The sequence below is a fragment of the Xyrauchen texanus genome, chromosome 37, assembly GCF_025860055.1.
Source record: "Xyrauchen texanus isolate HMW12.3.18 chromosome 37, RBS_HiC_50CHRs, whole genome shotgun sequence".
NCBI classification, from domain to species: domain Eukaryota; kingdom Metazoa; phylum Chordata; class Actinopteri; order Cypriniformes; family Catostomidae; genus Xyrauchen; species Xyrauchen texanus.
In genome coordinates, this window is record NC_068312.1 from 5,994,274 (window position 1) to 6,012,000 (window position 17,727).

The 17,727-nt window shown below is 37.8% G+C and overlaps 2 protein-coding genes across 3 annotated transcripts in view; both read right to left on the reverse strand.

Moving 5' to 3' along the window:
* Window positions 1-91: 91 nt before the first annotated feature.
* On the reverse strand, window positions 92-11,966 carry ybx1 (Y box binding protein 1). Of its 2 annotated transcripts, none has more exons than XM_052108436.1 (8): window positions 11,717-11,966; window positions 9,212-9,275; window positions 8,917-8,950; window positions 8,718-8,807; window positions 4,099-4,425; window positions 3,926-4,011; window positions 1,219-1,483; window positions 92-415 (listed from the first exon to the last, which is right to left on the reverse strand). In XM_052108436.1, the coding sequence occupies exons 1-7, from the start codon at window positions 11,814-11,816 to the stop codon at window positions 1,255-1,257; spliced, it is 930 nt and encodes a 309-aa protein (XP_051964396.1). In that variant the 5' UTR covers window positions 11,817-11,966; the 3' UTR covers window positions 92-415; window positions 1,219-1,254. The 2 variants fall into 2 exon arrangements, with proteins under 2 accessions (XP_051964396.1, XP_051964395.1); XM_052108435.1 differs by having other exon boundaries at window positions 3,914-4,011.
* A 683-nt stretch (window positions 11,967-12,649) lies between these two features.
* The window catches only part of ppih (peptidylprolyl isomerase H (cyclophilin H)), a 29,195-nt gene continuing 24,117 nt past the window's right edge, over window positions 12,650-17,727 (reverse strand). The window contains exons 5-9 of the mRNA XM_052108440.1: window positions 16,766-16,808; window positions 15,220-15,312; window positions 13,820-13,907; window positions 13,686-13,726; window positions 12,650-13,521 (exon numbers count right to left, since the gene is read on the reverse strand). Coding sequence (XP_051964400.1) covers window positions 13,453-13,521; window positions 13,686-13,726; window positions 13,820-13,907; window positions 15,220-15,312; window positions 16,766-16,808 — 334 coding nt within the window. The 3' untranslated portion in view covers window positions 12,650-13,452. The remainder of the gene's footprint in view (window positions 13,522-13,685; window positions 13,727-13,819; window positions 13,908-15,219; window positions 15,313-16,765; window positions 16,809-17,727) is intronic.

Genomic DNA, 17,727 nt, shown 5'->3' on the forward strand with positions numbered 1-17,727 from the left:
TGAAATGGATGTAAAAGTGCAAATAATGAGACGCAAACTACTATAAGCAGACCTCAAACTGTTAAAACAAACACCACACATACTAAAGAGGAACTGTTTCTGATTTTATTTGAGCTTGCCTTGTTAAAATTCATGTTTTGGTTACATAAAAAGTTATTTAAAAATGTCAAACTGACCAGATATCAAATTACTTTTAAAAACCATTTGGTGTAAAAACTTAAGACCGATTTAGAAAAACATCTGCTGTTTCCCCCAAAACTTTTAGCTGTCACATAAAAATAATGGAAATAAAACAGGTCTGCATAGAGTCTGCAGGCAATCGGTGGTAATCTGGTCGAATTGCATTTTTGCAAGCTTAGACGATCGACAAGTCATTTCTTATTGCTCAGATCTTGGATGTTTCTTCTTGACAAAACTGCAAACGAAAAGAGAGAAATGTTAGCATTTCATTTACATTTATGCATTTGGCAGACGCTTTTATCCAAAGCGACTTAGTGCAATTATTACAGGGACAATCCGCCCCGGAGCAACCAGGAGTTAAGTGCCTTGCTCAAGGACACAATGGTGGTGGCCGTGGGGTTAGAACCTGTGACCTTCTGATTAACCGCCCTGTGCTTTAGCCACTACACCACCACCACTCCCATTTCAAACTACTTTTAAAACACTAGCTCAATGTGCCAGTAGCACAGACAAAAACGTGTATGACAGGACAGACAGTCTGTGAAATCAAATCCACTGCATTATCATCTAGCCTTTCCATCAATGAAAAGTGCAAACTGAAGCAACATGATGGCCAGACACCATTCTCCACAGAATCCATCCCCTCCCTTTCTACTACCACACATAATTATAGCTTTATCAAAACACAATGCCGTTAAAAAGGGTGAATCTCATGATCATGTCTGGCTCATCCAGGAAAAAAAAAAAAGCCTATTTTCAGAACCATTCAAATTTCTTTGCATTGCTAACAATGTCAACTAAACACATCTTCCCAAATTTACATTAATGTATCAGACAGTTTATTTAGTAGTTACGCACTAATATTATTCTCAATGGTTATTCTCATTACTTTAAGAAAAACAACGTAGTATAATGATTTTTAATCAGCATAAAGTTAGTACAACTAATACTACCATGATACATAAATGTCAATTCTGTTAATACACATCATTTGACATGTAAAAAGCACTGAAGTGGAGAAAGCCAATGAGCACCCACCCGGCCGGATGGTCTAGATGGTCAAGCCGGTGACGGTTACTCTGCTCCGCCCTGTTCAGCTTCGGGAGCGGCTGATTTGTCAGCTGATGCATCTGCTGCCTTGTTGTCATTGCCGTCTTGAAGCTTGGTTGTCTGGGGCCGTCTGCGGCGGTAGTTGAAGTTGCGGCGATAGCGGCGCTGACGGGGCTCCTGGTTCTGCCCACCCTCGCCCTGGTTCTCCTTATCTTCCTCCTCTTCCCGCACCGGCCGGGGACGGGGGGGACCCCTGCGGGACACATACAGAGTGATGTTAGGAACTTGCTGTACACCAAGCACTAATTTTTTTGTCTGAATTGCATTTGTAATTTGTATAATAATAGTCTGGACGAATATAAGCGACACATCATTGACCCATATCAAATATTCACAATGTGTTTTTTTTTTTTTTTGCTCTCGATAATATGAATTTAATGAGCTTTATGCTATTAGACTAACTTGAAATCATTTTGAATTCAAACTGAAAGTTTGAACCGATTTATGAAAATGAAACATACCAGCTTTGATGACATTTTTGCCGCTTGAAATGAGTTTAAATAAGACACTATTATAAAAACATCAACGTTCTCATACTCGCAAGTGACAAGATGAGGGTTCACAAAACTAGTCATCTTAAGGAAGTCTAATTTTTATTTTATTGGAAGTTTTATTTTATTTGATCCCAAATTGTATTTAAAAAAAAAAAGTATATAAAAAATTAAATGTTTACAAATTTTAGTACATGCCTATTTTAAAAATAAACCTCCATTGCCTTTACCAGCATTCAAAATGGGCCCACTTTAGACGTCCATTGCAACAAACACTTTCCTTCCCACTAATGTAAACTACTCTGTAAAAAAAAACTAGACACCATTTTTAACGTTTTTCACCTGTACCAGATCAAAAATTACCCTAAGACAATGGGAGATTTAATATTTGAAAAGATTTTCTCCTACAAATCAAAGTCATATGGTAACCATAATATAGATGAATCTTTATAGTAATACTAAATTAATCTTTACACCATCAACACTGCTTGAAGTAAAAAAAAAAAAAAAAAAAAAGGTTTCCCTATAATCAATAAACTGACATTTTTATGAAAGGCATTTTTATTATTTAATTTTTTTTAATGAATGATTAAGTTGCATACACATGTATTAAAAGGTGCAAGGAAAGCATTTAAATACCTTTTACTTGGTTACACCACATAAATCTTTTTTAAAGTAATTTTAAGTGCTGTAAGCCATTTTAGTAATTTTGGAACTTCCACCAGACTTGCGGTTGATTAGCCATGCCCCTTCTTTCCAAAACCCTATAACCGAAAGACATGCAGACAGGCTGGGGGTACGCGAGGTGACAATGGGGGTACGCAAATACAATTCTGATATTAACCGTTTTCAATTTCATCAGTCAAACCCAGTTCATTTATTTCTCACTGGCAAAAATTATTTAGTGTGCCTTCTAGTGTAGGAACACCAAAATGGTTGTGTCATAATGGTCAGAAAAATATGCAATGAAATAACCATATCTTTTGCGGTTAAAAAACATGCATCTACTCATGTCACACAAGTCTTTTTTTTTTTTTTTGTCAGCCCAGCACACTGCTAGGTGACGTAGCTTAGTGATAGCAAGTAAAATACTTCACTGTTTTACCAGACTTGCACTTGTCAGTAGTACACAATTTTTCTTTTTTTGTAGTTTAAAATGTAATTTGCATTTAAGGTTAGATGCATAAGGAGTTTTCATTCTGATGGTATAAGTTCATAAGCTTCGATGACAGGTGTCAGACATTCAAGTGCAGTAATTTTCAGTGGCGCTGAATGTGGAAAATTATTTAATTACATTTGCTTGTATGCTAGAGACCTGTTTTTACATTGTAGCATGATGTTTTTTCAGCAAATGGGCCCAATATTGCTAACAGTGTCAAATGTGACAAGGCACCCTGAGCTGACAGCGCAATTGCACAGATACTTACCCTCAATGCTTGAATTCGACTGGCAATGCCGTACGTGCAATGATACGCAATTCCAGGCACAAAACCGAACGCTATTCTACACTACGATGAGGGGCGAGTTATATCATATCTAGGATTCCCATCTCAATCAGCAAGCCATGTACAAAACATGTAAAAAAAAAAATAACATGTTTAATTAAGGGAGTTGTTTAACAAAGATAATAGTGTTAAACAGACATATTTTCAAATTACCTTGTGTGAATTTTATCTATGAATTAGAGAGGGGGTACGTGAAAGGATGTTGAATGTTTGAAGGGGTATGCCACTGTAAAAAGTTTGGAAACCACTGCACTACACCATTTTATTAGGACAGACGGAGGGTGATGGGTCCCCATGGGCATTTAGCCGTACGACCCAGAGTGTTTAGCTTGAGCAGGATGTCATATGGTACTTATACAAGCAAATATAAGCTCCCCTGTGAACACTGGCAATGACCGACAGGCAGAAAGTCTTCTGATTGGCTAAACAAACTATAATTTTTGTAGAAAATTCTCAAATTTGTGAAACCAACTTGGCCACAAAGATCAAATTTTTACAAATTTGCACATATAAAAGACTTCAAATTTTTATCAATTTAAACAACCTTGTGTCAATGACCCATCACCCAGTCCTAATTTCAACCTTGTTCATGTTGCTGTCTCACATTTGTGAACACAACATGCAAACCTGGGTCTGAACCTTGGTCGGAAGCCTCTGTAGTAGTTCTGCCTCATTGGTTTGTTGCCCTGTTCTGGACCACCCTGGATCTCATCACCTTCCCCAACCTAAAAGTCAAAAACAGTGTTGAAGAAACATTTAAAAGAAACATGAGTTTTGGGGTTATTTACTAAGTGCAAAATTAAATTACCCACCTCAATCATTTCTCCTCTCTGTGGTGCATTGGTATAGGGCGGACGTCTGCCATAGCGCCTTCTCACAAAGTACTGTGGGTAGCGTCGTCTGCCGGGGTAGGTGGGTCTCTGCTGCTGTTGCTGCTGCATCTCACCCTCAGGGGGGTTCTCTCCCTCTTCCCTCTTCTCATTCCCCTCTCCCTCCCCGTCGCTCTGGTAGTTATCCTGGTAGTCACGAGGGGGCCCCCTCCTGCGTGGGTACCGCCTGTAGCGGTTCCTGTCAGCTGCATATTTGCTTCCCTGCACAGGGACGCCACCCGGGCCTGTAACATTGGCTGCCTCGGCCCCCTAAAAGAACAAAGAGGCGCCGTTTATCAAATGTCTTATTCAACAGACACACATTTGGTCTAGATAATGGAAGCAAAGTAGAGGAACTACCTATAAATCACTAAATATTCTGCTCTCAGGTCTGGGCAGAAATTAGACATTTAAAATCAATATCACCATCATACTCCGACACTAGAGATGGGAATTTAAAGATTTTGATTCCACTTAATGACTCCATTAACAATCCTTTAAATACACGAGGAAGCACCAAGTGATCCTAATAAATACTACACAAAAACCCTATTTTTACGATTAAGAAGTTTTGTGAAAATGATATGCTGCTGGACCCTTTAGCCACACATGCTCAATTTTGCACGTTGTGGTGTTGAATTGTGAGGCCACAAATCCTAACTCAACACACATTGCCACGAGGAGCACTACTGCAGGAATAAGTGTAAACTGTCTGTGAAAAGTTATCTTTCAGGTCAATAACAGTTAAGCAGAGCAAGAGTTTGAAGATAATATTGCTGAAGCAAGTTTAAGTCAATGTTTACAGCAAATTACCAGAATAACAACATCCGGTTACATGGCAGATATTAGTCCGTTAAGCTGCTGCCACAACACTAGCTGATTTTTTTCCCAGTGATTTTCAGGTGCTAGCTTCATTAACATAATCGACAGCCAGGCGGAGGGAGCAGCGCACATTAGCATGTGCCAGCGGGAGGTCAGTAATCCCTTGACCTTCGGTACTGCTTACCAAGTTAACGGTTAAATCAAATGTTTTATAGTTTAAAAAGAGTATGTTACATTCTTTAGAACCTTATATAAAAAAAAAAAAATCTCTTAAAGCACAAAATAATATTGGTTCTCAATCAAAACACACTGAATACTATTCCTTAAACAAAAATAATAAAATGATCAGTTGAAGCATTGTAACTCATTTAATAGTATTTAATTATTTTTCAAAATTAATCTATGCCATGCTATTCATTTTTAAGCAAGTTTGTTGGTTTAGGATGAGATATATCTTCTTCTATGAGAGTGTAACTGTCAGCTTCTCTCCTCACCTGCACAGGTGATAGTAGTGGTTTAAATAGTGCAGTTGTTGCTTCAGAAATGTATCAAGCGTCCCATATGCACTGTTCTACCTGTTTGCTCATCATCAGGTGTGCACAATGTCCTGACAAACAAGTGACCAGCAATGACAAAAGCCAATGAAATGGAGAGCACGAAAGAGTAGAGAATGGCATCGGGGGCATCACCAACATCTCCCAAACTGCTGCCTCATTATTTTCTTCTGCGTTTTCCCATTGTGTGCAAATCAGTGCGAGCCCGTCTTTCATGTTGTTTGTTGGCTTCTTATCACGAATGAACTATCCTGTTGCTATGTGCATGGGTTTGTGATCATTTGAGATCGTAGTTTCATTCGGGCACAAATGGTCATGTGTTTGATACAGCTAGCCTGCAAACAGTTGTGTCTGTGCACTTGACTTTAATGTATGCACTTAACTCCCGTCTTTGTTTCCACATCTGTATTTGGTGCGCACCACTGCTCTGCCGTGATTTAAACTGAACTCAGAATCTATTCTGATTATTTTGAGAATCGCTTCAGAATCATTCTAGTATGAATCGCAATGCATCGCTGAAACAATTTTTTCCAACAGCTCTACTCCATAGGGACATGAGCATCAACCAAAACAATGACGTAACATACAAAACGACAACATGTTTCACCAGCATCAAGCTGACAGATGAGGTAGCATAATGAAAATTACAGTTAAGATTTTTTTTACTACAAACTTTGAGACTGTATATTATATTTTAATCCCCAGTGCTGGAACAGGGCTAAAACAAACTGTGGATATAGGTCTGGCTATGCATGAATGTAATTTGAAGTACCGTAATTTCCGGACTATAAGCCGCAACTTTTTTCCCACACTTTGAACCTCGCGGCTTATACAATGACGCGGCTAATATATGGATTTTTCCCGCTAATTTTATATATATATATATATATATATATATATATATATATATATATAAAAAAACATTCTGTGACGTGCTCAGTTTTTTGGCGGCGTGAAGCTTTCATTAGACCAATTGAAATTGCCGAACGGGTTAAGGTCAAAACAACTTTTTTTGTTTACTGTCTAGACTAAATCGAGCGTGCTCAAACTTCCCATCATTCTGATTACGGTAGTCATTTTGTCACCCTCACCATGGCAAAGACATGGAGAAACGCATATGATGCTGCTTTCAAGTTGAAGGCGATTGATTTGGCTGTTGGAAAAAGAAATAGAGCTGCTGCACGGGAGCTTGGTCTTAATGAGTCGATGATAAGACGTTGGAAACAGCAGCGTGAGGAATTGACTCAGTGCAAAAAGACAACTAAATCTGAGGCTATTCAACTCCGACACCGAAGGAGATGACTTCAGTGGTATCATGTGCACAAGAGGAGGAAGATAGTGACCAGTGACTTTCTTGGTAGGCTACCGTTTACTGCAAATGTTTTATTACAAGCCGTGTGTGGCAGCGGGGGCGTGGTCAAGCGCCCGTCTGGGAGAGAAAAGCTGTAAGGGCGCTTACACCTGCGCTAAATTATGTCTAACACCGGTGTCTAATTTCAAGTGCCCTGCTTCACGTGTCCTTCTTGGGAAAACTGTCACACGGGCACCAGTGTGACAGTTTTCAGCAGGGCACTTGACGTTCCAGGTAAGGCTTTTAATGGCCACAGCAATGTTTACAATCAATTTTATAAAGTTTCTCAATTCTTCTATGCGCCAACACTAGACTGACGTGTGTCACTCTCTCAGCTCTGTGGCTGCTGCCTTTTTATGCCGCTCTCCCCATGCTTACTGAAATTAGACACCGGTGTTAGACATAATTTAGCTCAGGTGTAAGCGCCATCACCGCTTTTCTCTCCCGGACGGGCGCTTGACCACGCCCCCGCTGCCACACCGTGTTTCGTTAAAGCCTATTTATTTTTGTTACAAGCCGTGTTTCCTTAAAGCCTGAGTAAAGTTCATTAGTTTCAATGAACCGGTAAGCACCTGCGGCTTATAGACAGGTGTGGCTTATTTATGTTCAAAATAATATTTTATTTAAAAATCAGTGGGTGCGGCTTATATTCAGGTGCGCTCAATAGTCCGGAAATTACGGTAATCGCTTTGCTTTGCATGATACATTGACAGCATTTATACAATAGCCTATGTTGGCATTAGCAAGCTAGCCATCTTTGTCAATAGCTGTTAGCTAAATTTGGTGGATGAAACTAGGTTTATAAAATAGATTGACAATTCAGTATTGATGCGATTCCATCACAACTGTCAATTTGATATATCGATGCACATTGTTTTATAATAATAGAATGTATATATTTTCTGTATAACCAAGTTACGTCGCACTAATGAATGGGCCTTTTGCATTATCTTGAACATTGTCTAGCATTCATTTCATGCGTTATTGTGGTTTAGCTAAAATCACACAGATCAATCCTAATGGCCAATAAGAAGAATGCCAATTCGGGGTCAATTTGAACCCCAAAACCGAATTAAAGTCCATCCAGGAATCAAATGCCCTGCCAATGTTCACTCTAGTTTTCGCTCGACCACGATCATGTTCCCGATTAGCCAGATTCAGCAGATATTTGTAAAAAAAATTGGCTTACTCAGAGCCGGTGTGATGCTGGGAGCCAGACTACTGCTGGATTCCATCTCCAAGATAACGTTACCTAGTGTTGCAGTAGTCTTTGCTAATTTTTTAAATTGCATTACAAGCAGTTCACACATTGGTAAAAAACAAAAATGCAAATATTATATGAAAATTGCTACATATTGCATCTTTAAGTATTTTAAATGGGTCGCATAAACAATGTTCTAGACTTGTTTTCTGTGCGGTTCTTTTTAGACTAGTTGACACCAAATTTGTTTCACACATTCCTAGTTGGCAATACGTTAGCCAAGCGCTGAAAGCTACGTACTTGTGTTGAGTATGTTTCTAGGTTAAGTCACATGGACCTTAAGTACATAGTTCTCTATTGTGAGTTGTACACGAGCAAGACTTTGACAGATTCATTGAAAAGACCCCACTCAATATCAGCCATTTGTGAATTAACATACAACAGTTGCGCAACATGTTTATTGTTACGTGCAACCAGAGAGAATCACACAACCGAAGATGTTTTTTTTTCCCCCAACACTAATGGTTTCTACAGTGTTCACAAATAAACAAAGCCATCCAATGCCTTGGAATTATAATGACGATTTTTATTAGTAAAATTCTAAATGACAAAAACTATTAAGATTTAAGCTCACCTTCTCCCCCTCTACGACATCAAACTCCACGGTCTCTCCATCTCCAACACTACGAAGATATTTCCTTGGATTGTTCTTCTTTATGGCAGTCTAGATACATAAAAAGACCAATCAGAAAATTGTGTGTTCCTCTTAAAATAACCTGGGTATGTGTACGTTTGTTATTATGGTGACATTTAGGGAAAAAAAAAAAATTTACCTGGTGTACAAAAACATCTTCCTTGGTGTCATTCCTGAAAGATTCAGAGAGATAAAATGGCAATAATTGAGTATATCTGCAAAGTTTAAAGAATAATGGCAACTTGTAGGTTTACAGTGGCATATGGCCTCTAACAGACATTGCATGGGGTCTATAAATGTGAATAAATAATAGCGTGTTAGTGCAAGTAAAATCTGGCTTTGTAAGCACATAAAGACTGTAATAGGATTGTGGATGTTCCCTGACCCACATATTATATTAGCAAGAATCTTTAGAGGCTGAATGGTATATTTACCTGTTGATGAAACCGTAGCCATTCCTAACATTGAACCATTTCACTGTCCCCAGGACTTTTGTTGCTTCAAAGAGAAAAGACAACAAAGTTGATTTGTGCATGCACACGCAACACTGCTTAAAACTGACATTTCTGTGACAGATGCATCAAACTAGCAAAGCCATTTAAACCATCCATGGTGCGTTAATTTCATGCTATCTATTTATAACCTCCAACTGTGGTGCTTTAAATAGCCTGCGATGTCAAGTCAGCTGCTCTTATCAGAAGAGACTCCATCACCATGAAAGGTCCTGATGGCTAACAGGAGTCCACAGAGTTCACATCATTAACCTCCTATGTGATATGTTGACTGAAGTATTGACCACGGAATGAAACGAGGTAAAGAGGAAGGAGTTTAAGTGAACAAGATATTACAGGTTGTCTAGATTAGAATCTAATGATGGCCAAAAATTTTGCACATGAAGGGGTTTTCTTTCACTGGATCTCATGAAATCGGTCAAGAATATTTTCATATTTCACTTCAAAACAAGAAGAAAAAAGGAAAATTAAATATAAAAGAAATGGTAATACTGTATAATAACCACTAGTACTAATGTGTACCATTATTATTTGGGGAGACCAAAAAAAAGGCATGAAAATATTAAATGGATAATTGTTCCTTAAGATTTTCGGTAAAAAAAAAAAAGTGTGACCTAAACATTCACATTGAATATGGCAAGCACTTTAGACATGTATTCCTTAAATTAAGCTTACTAGTATCTATTTTGGTTACAAGTACAAAATTTGTCTTTTTTAATTTTACTATTACAAACTGAAGATTTTTGCCACTGAATTGTATTGGGATACATATTTATTAGACACTAGTGTTTATTCCTATTGTTAATAGTATTTTTTTTCCTAGTCATTTCTTTATCTAACTACACAGTGGCCATTCTGACTAGTCATTACATTAGACAAATAAAAAGGCAGTTGTTAATACAGAGATAGAAAATGTTACTGATAACAATTGAAGTACCAGTATACAATAAAATACTAGTTATTATTGGATAAATACTAGTGTCTACTGTAATAAGTATTTGGAAAATGATACTATTCACTTTAATACTAGCTATTAAAAAGTACTAGTGTAATAAGATTTAAAAAAGATTTAAGCTTTATAAGAAAAGAAATAAATTGTCAAAGGCGCTAGCGTTCGATGAAGACGTATTTCGCGTGCGCCAGTACTGAAGTATCTGAACGCGACGTATAGTGAAGTAATGCTGTTGAGATGCTAACCGTAGTTAGCACATTAGCCTCAGCCATGTGGCTGGATCAAAGCCAAACAACCAAGACTATCCATAATCAAAATAGGACACGAGAAACGTACTAATAGTTTATTTGTTCAATCTCAGATCTCGATTAACCGGTGCTCGGGGTTTCCAGTTAAATGCCCGCAACGGGTTTTTATAAGCAACAGCTGAGACAAAAGACGCGTCAATCATCCAAACACTATGGCGGACATTTTATATGGGGGATGGCGAGTCAGATGACTAGTGTGAATGTACAAGTACCAATCGTTAGAATTTTTTAATAAGAATCGTCGTTCTGATGATAGCGCCGTAAATATGACGCACTGAAGGCGTTAATGGAGACAGGGACACGTACACGCCGCGTGAAACGCTCCACATGAACAAAGGGAAATAGCTTAGGCTGGCTTATCCAAGCAAGCATGCCAAACAAACCCGTACACCAGGTTAAAACTCACCGTTTTGGTTTCGAATCGACGATATTCGCACAAAAAAACATGAATTGACCTCGTTTAACCCGAGGCATTTTGTGACTCTCTGAAGATGACCAGGGTCATGTCACGATCAAGGCCAAACTCATGGTAACAACATCGACGTACTGTTCAGTCAATAAATGCATTTGGGCCTTTTTCATGCACTTGGGCGAATCTTTCATGAATAAAAATTGGGACAATTTACGTTAAAAAGACTTAACTAATTACACACGAGCCGCCTCTGCTTTTATTAAATATCAAAGGTCCACTGAAATGTATTAATAATAATCTAATCGGAAGTTTCTGACGTTTAGTGAACCTTCGCACTGTGTGATTAGAATCGCTGTGTGCCGCACGTTCTCCTGGAGCAGGCCGCGCGCTCGAGCACGCGTCATGGCGGGTTCTCAGTCCGCACGCGGATGTGATGGAACGCGGCACGCGAACGAGTTTTTAAACCGACCGAGTCCGTTCAACGTCTTAAGTTTTACCAATATTATTACATATAAGAAACAAAATCTATTTAAAAACTGGGCTGGTCGCCATACGGTCATAAAATGCATCGGCTGAATAAACGACACCACACTGTCGTAGACAGGCCACGCGCTGTCCCTGACTGAATATTCGTTATTATGCTATTTGTTTTAAACTCCTCAAACAGCGGAACATTAAAGAACCCGGTAGACTAGATATTAATAAAAATACAACCATCTCAGTCATACAGGCGGAGGTATGGCTAACGGGCTTACCGATGACCTTCTTATCCCCCGCGGGAGCTGCGGCTGCCGGGCTGGACGGGCTCTCCGCGTCGGCGGCAGGCTGCTGCTGTGTCTCGGCCTCGCTGCTCATGTTGTTTTCTTGTTTGTGAAGCCGGCGGTGGCTCTCTAGTGTGTTTTCCCGGTGCTAGATGGTAACCTGGGCCGGCGGTGGTGGGGGCTGCTGCCTTCGGGCTCTCCGCTTTCTTTTCTCCGCTCCCGTTGCCGATCGAACTGGTCGGACTGTGATAGATGCCGAACAATATTCTGTCACATCTCTCCACCCACTCCTTAATCCCATTGGTCGATTGTTTTGCGACTAGTGAACGTCACTCATTTCACTGAAGTTCATTGGTTGAATAGGCTATCAATTATGTGGAAATAACGTTAAATCTTCCCGTGATTGGTTCTTAAAATAATTTGTACCACCCAGAATACAAAACCCCATTAACCTCCCGACATGCAAGAGGATAGTGTATTATAATCCAGACAGGAGGTAAATATTCCTCTATTCAAGAAAAAGGAAAGAAATTCCCTGACACGTAAACAGTGAACATTTACAAATGCATATTCACACAGTGGTAGTTCCAATTATGAATAATACATGGTTTTGGAATATTGAGAGAAATTACTTCTTTCAGTAGTCTTAAATTCTCAATGTTAGCTCTAAAAGCTATTCTTCCATGGGTGATTATGTAATTACAAAACTATTTCTATCTCAAACATATAGAAGCAAACATAAGTCTTTCCAACTCCTATTTATCTAATTTATTTATTAAATTATAATTAAATTATTGAATGATATCATCCATCAATAAACCAAACACCAACAAGAAGCATTAAGTATGGATAGCTTTAATCACTACCGTCCTTAAACACACAGATCAGTAACCTGAATATATCCATGGTTTCACTCACAGCCTTATAAAAGGAAGCACTCAGTGACCGTAACTGAGACAGACCATGGCTAGTTACGAGACCGGCCCAAACTACCCCCTTCCCCATTGTCATGCAAATATGTTTCTGACACTGTTGAGAAGACCTGGTTGAAGTGTGGTTTTATTGTGAATGATCCACCCTGTTGTCCCACATAAAGACGGGTTTTAACATTGACCCCACAAGCCTCCCACCGAGCCCAAAACTCTTCCTGCACTTCGGCTGAAAGAGCCCTTTTGTGTCTGTGGGACACAGTCCAAGAGATGGGGGAAGGGGTTTCTGGGTTTAGGATGTGGATTAAGGCAAGTAGCTATAAGAAAACAAAGGAAGTACACTCAGGGAATTTGCGTCAAGTTGGGTGCCATTTAAGGTATTGGTTTTGTATCATAAACACAAAGAAGTTTGATGATTTAATTAATTTATAAGTGATATCAATTCTGTCTTGAGCTTTAAGGAGGTGGAATAAAGAAAGTTTTAAAGCTTTAAAAAAACACAGGTCAGAATTTATTTAAGAAAACAGAGTCAACAGTCTTAGTAAAGCCATTTCAAAAGGGAGATCAAAAACAAAAGCCTTGTACTTAGAAATGTCAAAAAAAGGGTTTTTACATTTGTATTTGTTGTTGAATTCAGAGACATTTGCAAATATCACCAGAGGAAAGTGATGACATTGACATGAAATCAGCTTTGAAACAGTAACAAACTGCGATTATGTTGCCATTTACAAAATGCAATGTAAAACCAATTAATGATGTTGGTCAGATGCCTTTTCTGTTGTTTAAATTTAAAGGGGTAAATCACATTTCTCCACACTGGGAGACAACGATGGGCAGCTTGGGCTTGTTGTTGGGTCCTGTTGGTACGTTCTGTCCAAGAAATTTAAAATCATGTAAAAATGAATAAATCAATTATCTCATTATTGTATGATAGACCTTCTATGTGGCATATCAGTTAATTGATAAATCACAAATAAGATGACTAATAAATTGAACTCAAATATATGGCTCAAAATACTTCTGATAAGACTCACCTCAACTTTTCTCATGGCAAGCAAACCATCCACCACTTTTCCTGCAAAAAACAAAACAAAAAAACAACAGGGAATTAATGAGGAACTATGTGTATTATTGTTATAGTACATTACACTAGATATATCCAACTTACCAAATACCACATGCTTCCCATCCAACCAGTCACACTTTGTACAGGTAATGAAAAACTGACAGCCATTAGTTCCTGGCCCACTGTTGGCCTTTAGAAAAAAAGCAACAACATAAACTTCATGACTGAAAGCAACTTAAGATTAAATAATAATATTAATATGAAAAACATATTGTCACTACTGTAATATGAAAATGAGCAATGGTATTATAATTGAAAAATATTTATACATCATGGTAGAGTTTGTTGTATTGGTAATGTGGCACATTACAGTAATGAGAATGAGATTTTTTTGCATTGTGGTAATCACTAACAAACACATACTCGTTTCTTATTTCATCAACTTTGGGCACTTTTAGCACTGTGGATTTCTAGAAAGTAAAGTCTCGTTAAAATGTATGCGCGTCTGTGTTTTATGTTATGTTTCAGTTCTTTTATGTCATTAAAGTTGACTGTTCTGCCGGTTCCCGCTGCACCTTGCCCATCCTGAACCCGTTACAGTCATTTTTGTCATGAAAATTCCCACCACAATATAATTTCCAGCTCATCTAAAATAATGTACTGTGTTTAATAGAAATCTGTGCTGGAAATTATGCTGATGGAATTTGCATTTTTTATTTTTTTTAATAAAATGACTGACTCATTTGTCATGCTCAGGCTAATTTAAGAGCTAACATTAAATGTGTCCTAAATACACACAAATAAATTGCAAATCATGTTTTCACACTTTAATTTGGCAAAATTACAGCTTGATTGGAAAAGACACTTTTGTTGGCTTGGTTAACAAGTACAGAAAACTTTATTAGGGGCAAAATCATTTGGTGCGGTAGAAATGACGCCACAACTGCAGGACAGTCATCGTTTTTGAAAAATTAACAAAATCATGGTTACACAATAGATATTGAAAAACTTAGGCACTAAAGTTTCGGGACAATGCTAAAAAGTAAAATCTAAACATAAATTACATTTAAAAAGTACCAAAAATAATTGATGAATGCACGGTTAAAAATGACCAAGTTGGTTTTAATATTGGTTTAACATTTAATAAATATCAACCCCTGGGACATGAAATTGCCTGAAGATTAAGAAACACCCATTTATGTGCGTAGAAAAAGTTCAGCTGGATCCACGACAATGAAGGAGTGCATTCATGCAATTAGTAATTTGTCACAATGAAAAAACTAAATAAATACAAAATCTTAATGGTTCCAATGTGGCTGGATCGAAGCACTTAATGGTCCCGCAGGCTTTACGCTACATATTATTTTGATTTCTAAATGAAATATGACTCGGACATGTTGAGATTCTGACGTTGAGATAACCGTGCTCTACGAAATGGAAAATTCAAGCACCGTTATTCGAATATTTTACACTCTTTTACAGCCTGTGTATGGCAGCTTTACCATTGACAAGAGTCCTGGGCCGGAGTGTTTCATTCGGAAGTTCTCATCTGCAAATGGTCCCCTGTAGATGCTGCAGATGCCAGTGCCATCACCCTGGGAGGGCAGGAAAAGAATTTAGCATCTCACTCAACGGGTCTCAATTACTGTAGGTCCCTCAGACGACTATTGCTCATTAAAGTGTGTTTGAACTAGATGCTCTTAAAACTGAAATAGGACTCGATAGCCTCTAGAGGCAGACACAATCGAGACAATCTGCTGGACGTCCTGTAGTTTTGTCACTCCAAACTCTATGTTTTCTGCACATTCTTAAACAGACGTTTGCTGATTGTCAACCTACAATGTTAAGCAGTCTATTCCTGAATAAAAAATGATTTTTGTGGTACTATATTATGCCACAAATGCCATCTTGAGCTTAACTTGTATTGAGCCCGAAATATTCCCTTAGTGCAAGGAGGCCAGAGAGATTTTAATGATCTGGATATTTTACTAAAACTATGTGAATCTTTCAAAAACTTCTTGTAAAATGTTTTCCACAACCACTATTGTCATGACCTATGTAGAGGTATCCTAAATGGAGCATCAAAATGACACACTATTAGCTCTGATTAAGGAGCAAACACTGGTTTACTTTGTGAAGTAATGCCATTATTACTGAAATGCAGCAATGATTCTTATAGCCTGTTTATATTACCCTAAGCTCATCCACTGAAAAGTCACATCAGAAATGTTTTAGGCTTCTCATCTCTTTAGTGAAGGTACTTAGTTTGCATTGCTTAGTCATATGCATGGAAGTGATCAAATGTAACAATTTTACTCTAGATTTAAACATTTTCCTTCCAGTTGTTTGATGGGGCCTGAAAACAAGGTTACCACCCCCTGAAACAAGCATAAAAATCTCTGAAATTTTTAAATGATATGTTACATCCAATGGCAGAAGCATGTTGATGTCTTAAAACTTTCATTTCTAAAAGAATACATTTGACAGAAGAAAATACTGTAGGTATTTACATAACAGAAAACACTCTAAATCTTGCTGAAAGATTTATGTATCTTCAGAATCATTAAAGTAGTCAATGCAACAAGGTCTTGCGTGAATGATAATCTCTCATAAGATTTTCACAGAAAAATGACTTTGTATGCCTTCAGAAGGCTTGGAATATGACACACGAGCCACATGGACTTCATTTATGATAGTTTTGGGTTCATTTTCATTGACAAAATGTACATTCTTTGGCGAACTAGTCGTTTAACTGTATTTTACTTCTAGCACACTAACAGCCTTTGAATGTTTATTTGTTTTTTATATATCGCTCAGCTCTATTATCAAGACATTAATACCAAAATCATCCCTGCAAATGTAAGTTCACATCAAAGTGATGACAACAATTAGTTTCGACTCTATTATGCATTTGAACAGATGGAATTCATGCATGGCAGTCAGTAAGTAAACCGTTGGCATTCTTCGTTTGCTTAAAATAACTTCAGAAGCATGTCAAATCTGGAAGATCAACTCATCTCATTATCTGGATCACAATGTAAAACTTACATTGACAAAATCACCACCCTGGATCATGAAGTCCTTTATCACTCTGACAAAAGAACAGAACACACATTCAAACAATTCAAGTGACATGGACATTTTGAATTACTAGCAGCCTGCAAAATTAAAAGTACACTGGTAATTCAAGCATTTGGGTAATTTTACTTGAGTTTAAAAGTGATGCGTTTTTTTCTATTTTCAATGCCTAAATACTTGAATATGTATTTTAACTTAAAATGGAGAATCAACTGGAAGTAATCCATATGTAGGTTGAAAACTGTAAACACTGGCTCTGTAGCACTATCACTCCGACACAGTGACACTGACTGCAAGCGATGGAAGACAGGGAAAAATCATTGCTGTTGAATTCGGTTTGGTGACACTAGTGGCACGAAAATGACACACTTCAGCTGTAAACAGATTGATTTTGGGATGCTTAATATCATGCACATTCTGGTCCAAGTAATCTTTTTCAACGTTAATTTAATTGTAATCAATGCCATATTAATACTGATTGCAATAAACAGAAATTTGCAAAGCTGATCCTAAGGTTCAGACATGTTCATGACCTGGCCAGTGATCCTAAAATTAGTGATGCTTGACAAGAAATTGTAACCGTCATTTGTACAGACAATACCATAAGGCCTATGACACATATTTAACTGTTTTCAATTGCAATCAGAGTGTTTGCAATAAACCTGACATTCATATTAGTTTGATAAATGAAAAGTCAAACGCAACAAATCATTTGATCACATTCTGAGACCAAAGCACACATTTTAGTGCCATTTTATTTCAGAGAGAGGGAAATGGTTATTTGTGCCTATTTTATCATTCGTTACAAAATACCTCAAGTTATCCACAGCACAAATAGTGCAGGAAACTCAATACTATTGGTGCGCAATATATCGGCAGATAACTGGGAAAATTACAATTTTCTTATTGGGAGTGACAGGAAGTAAACAAGT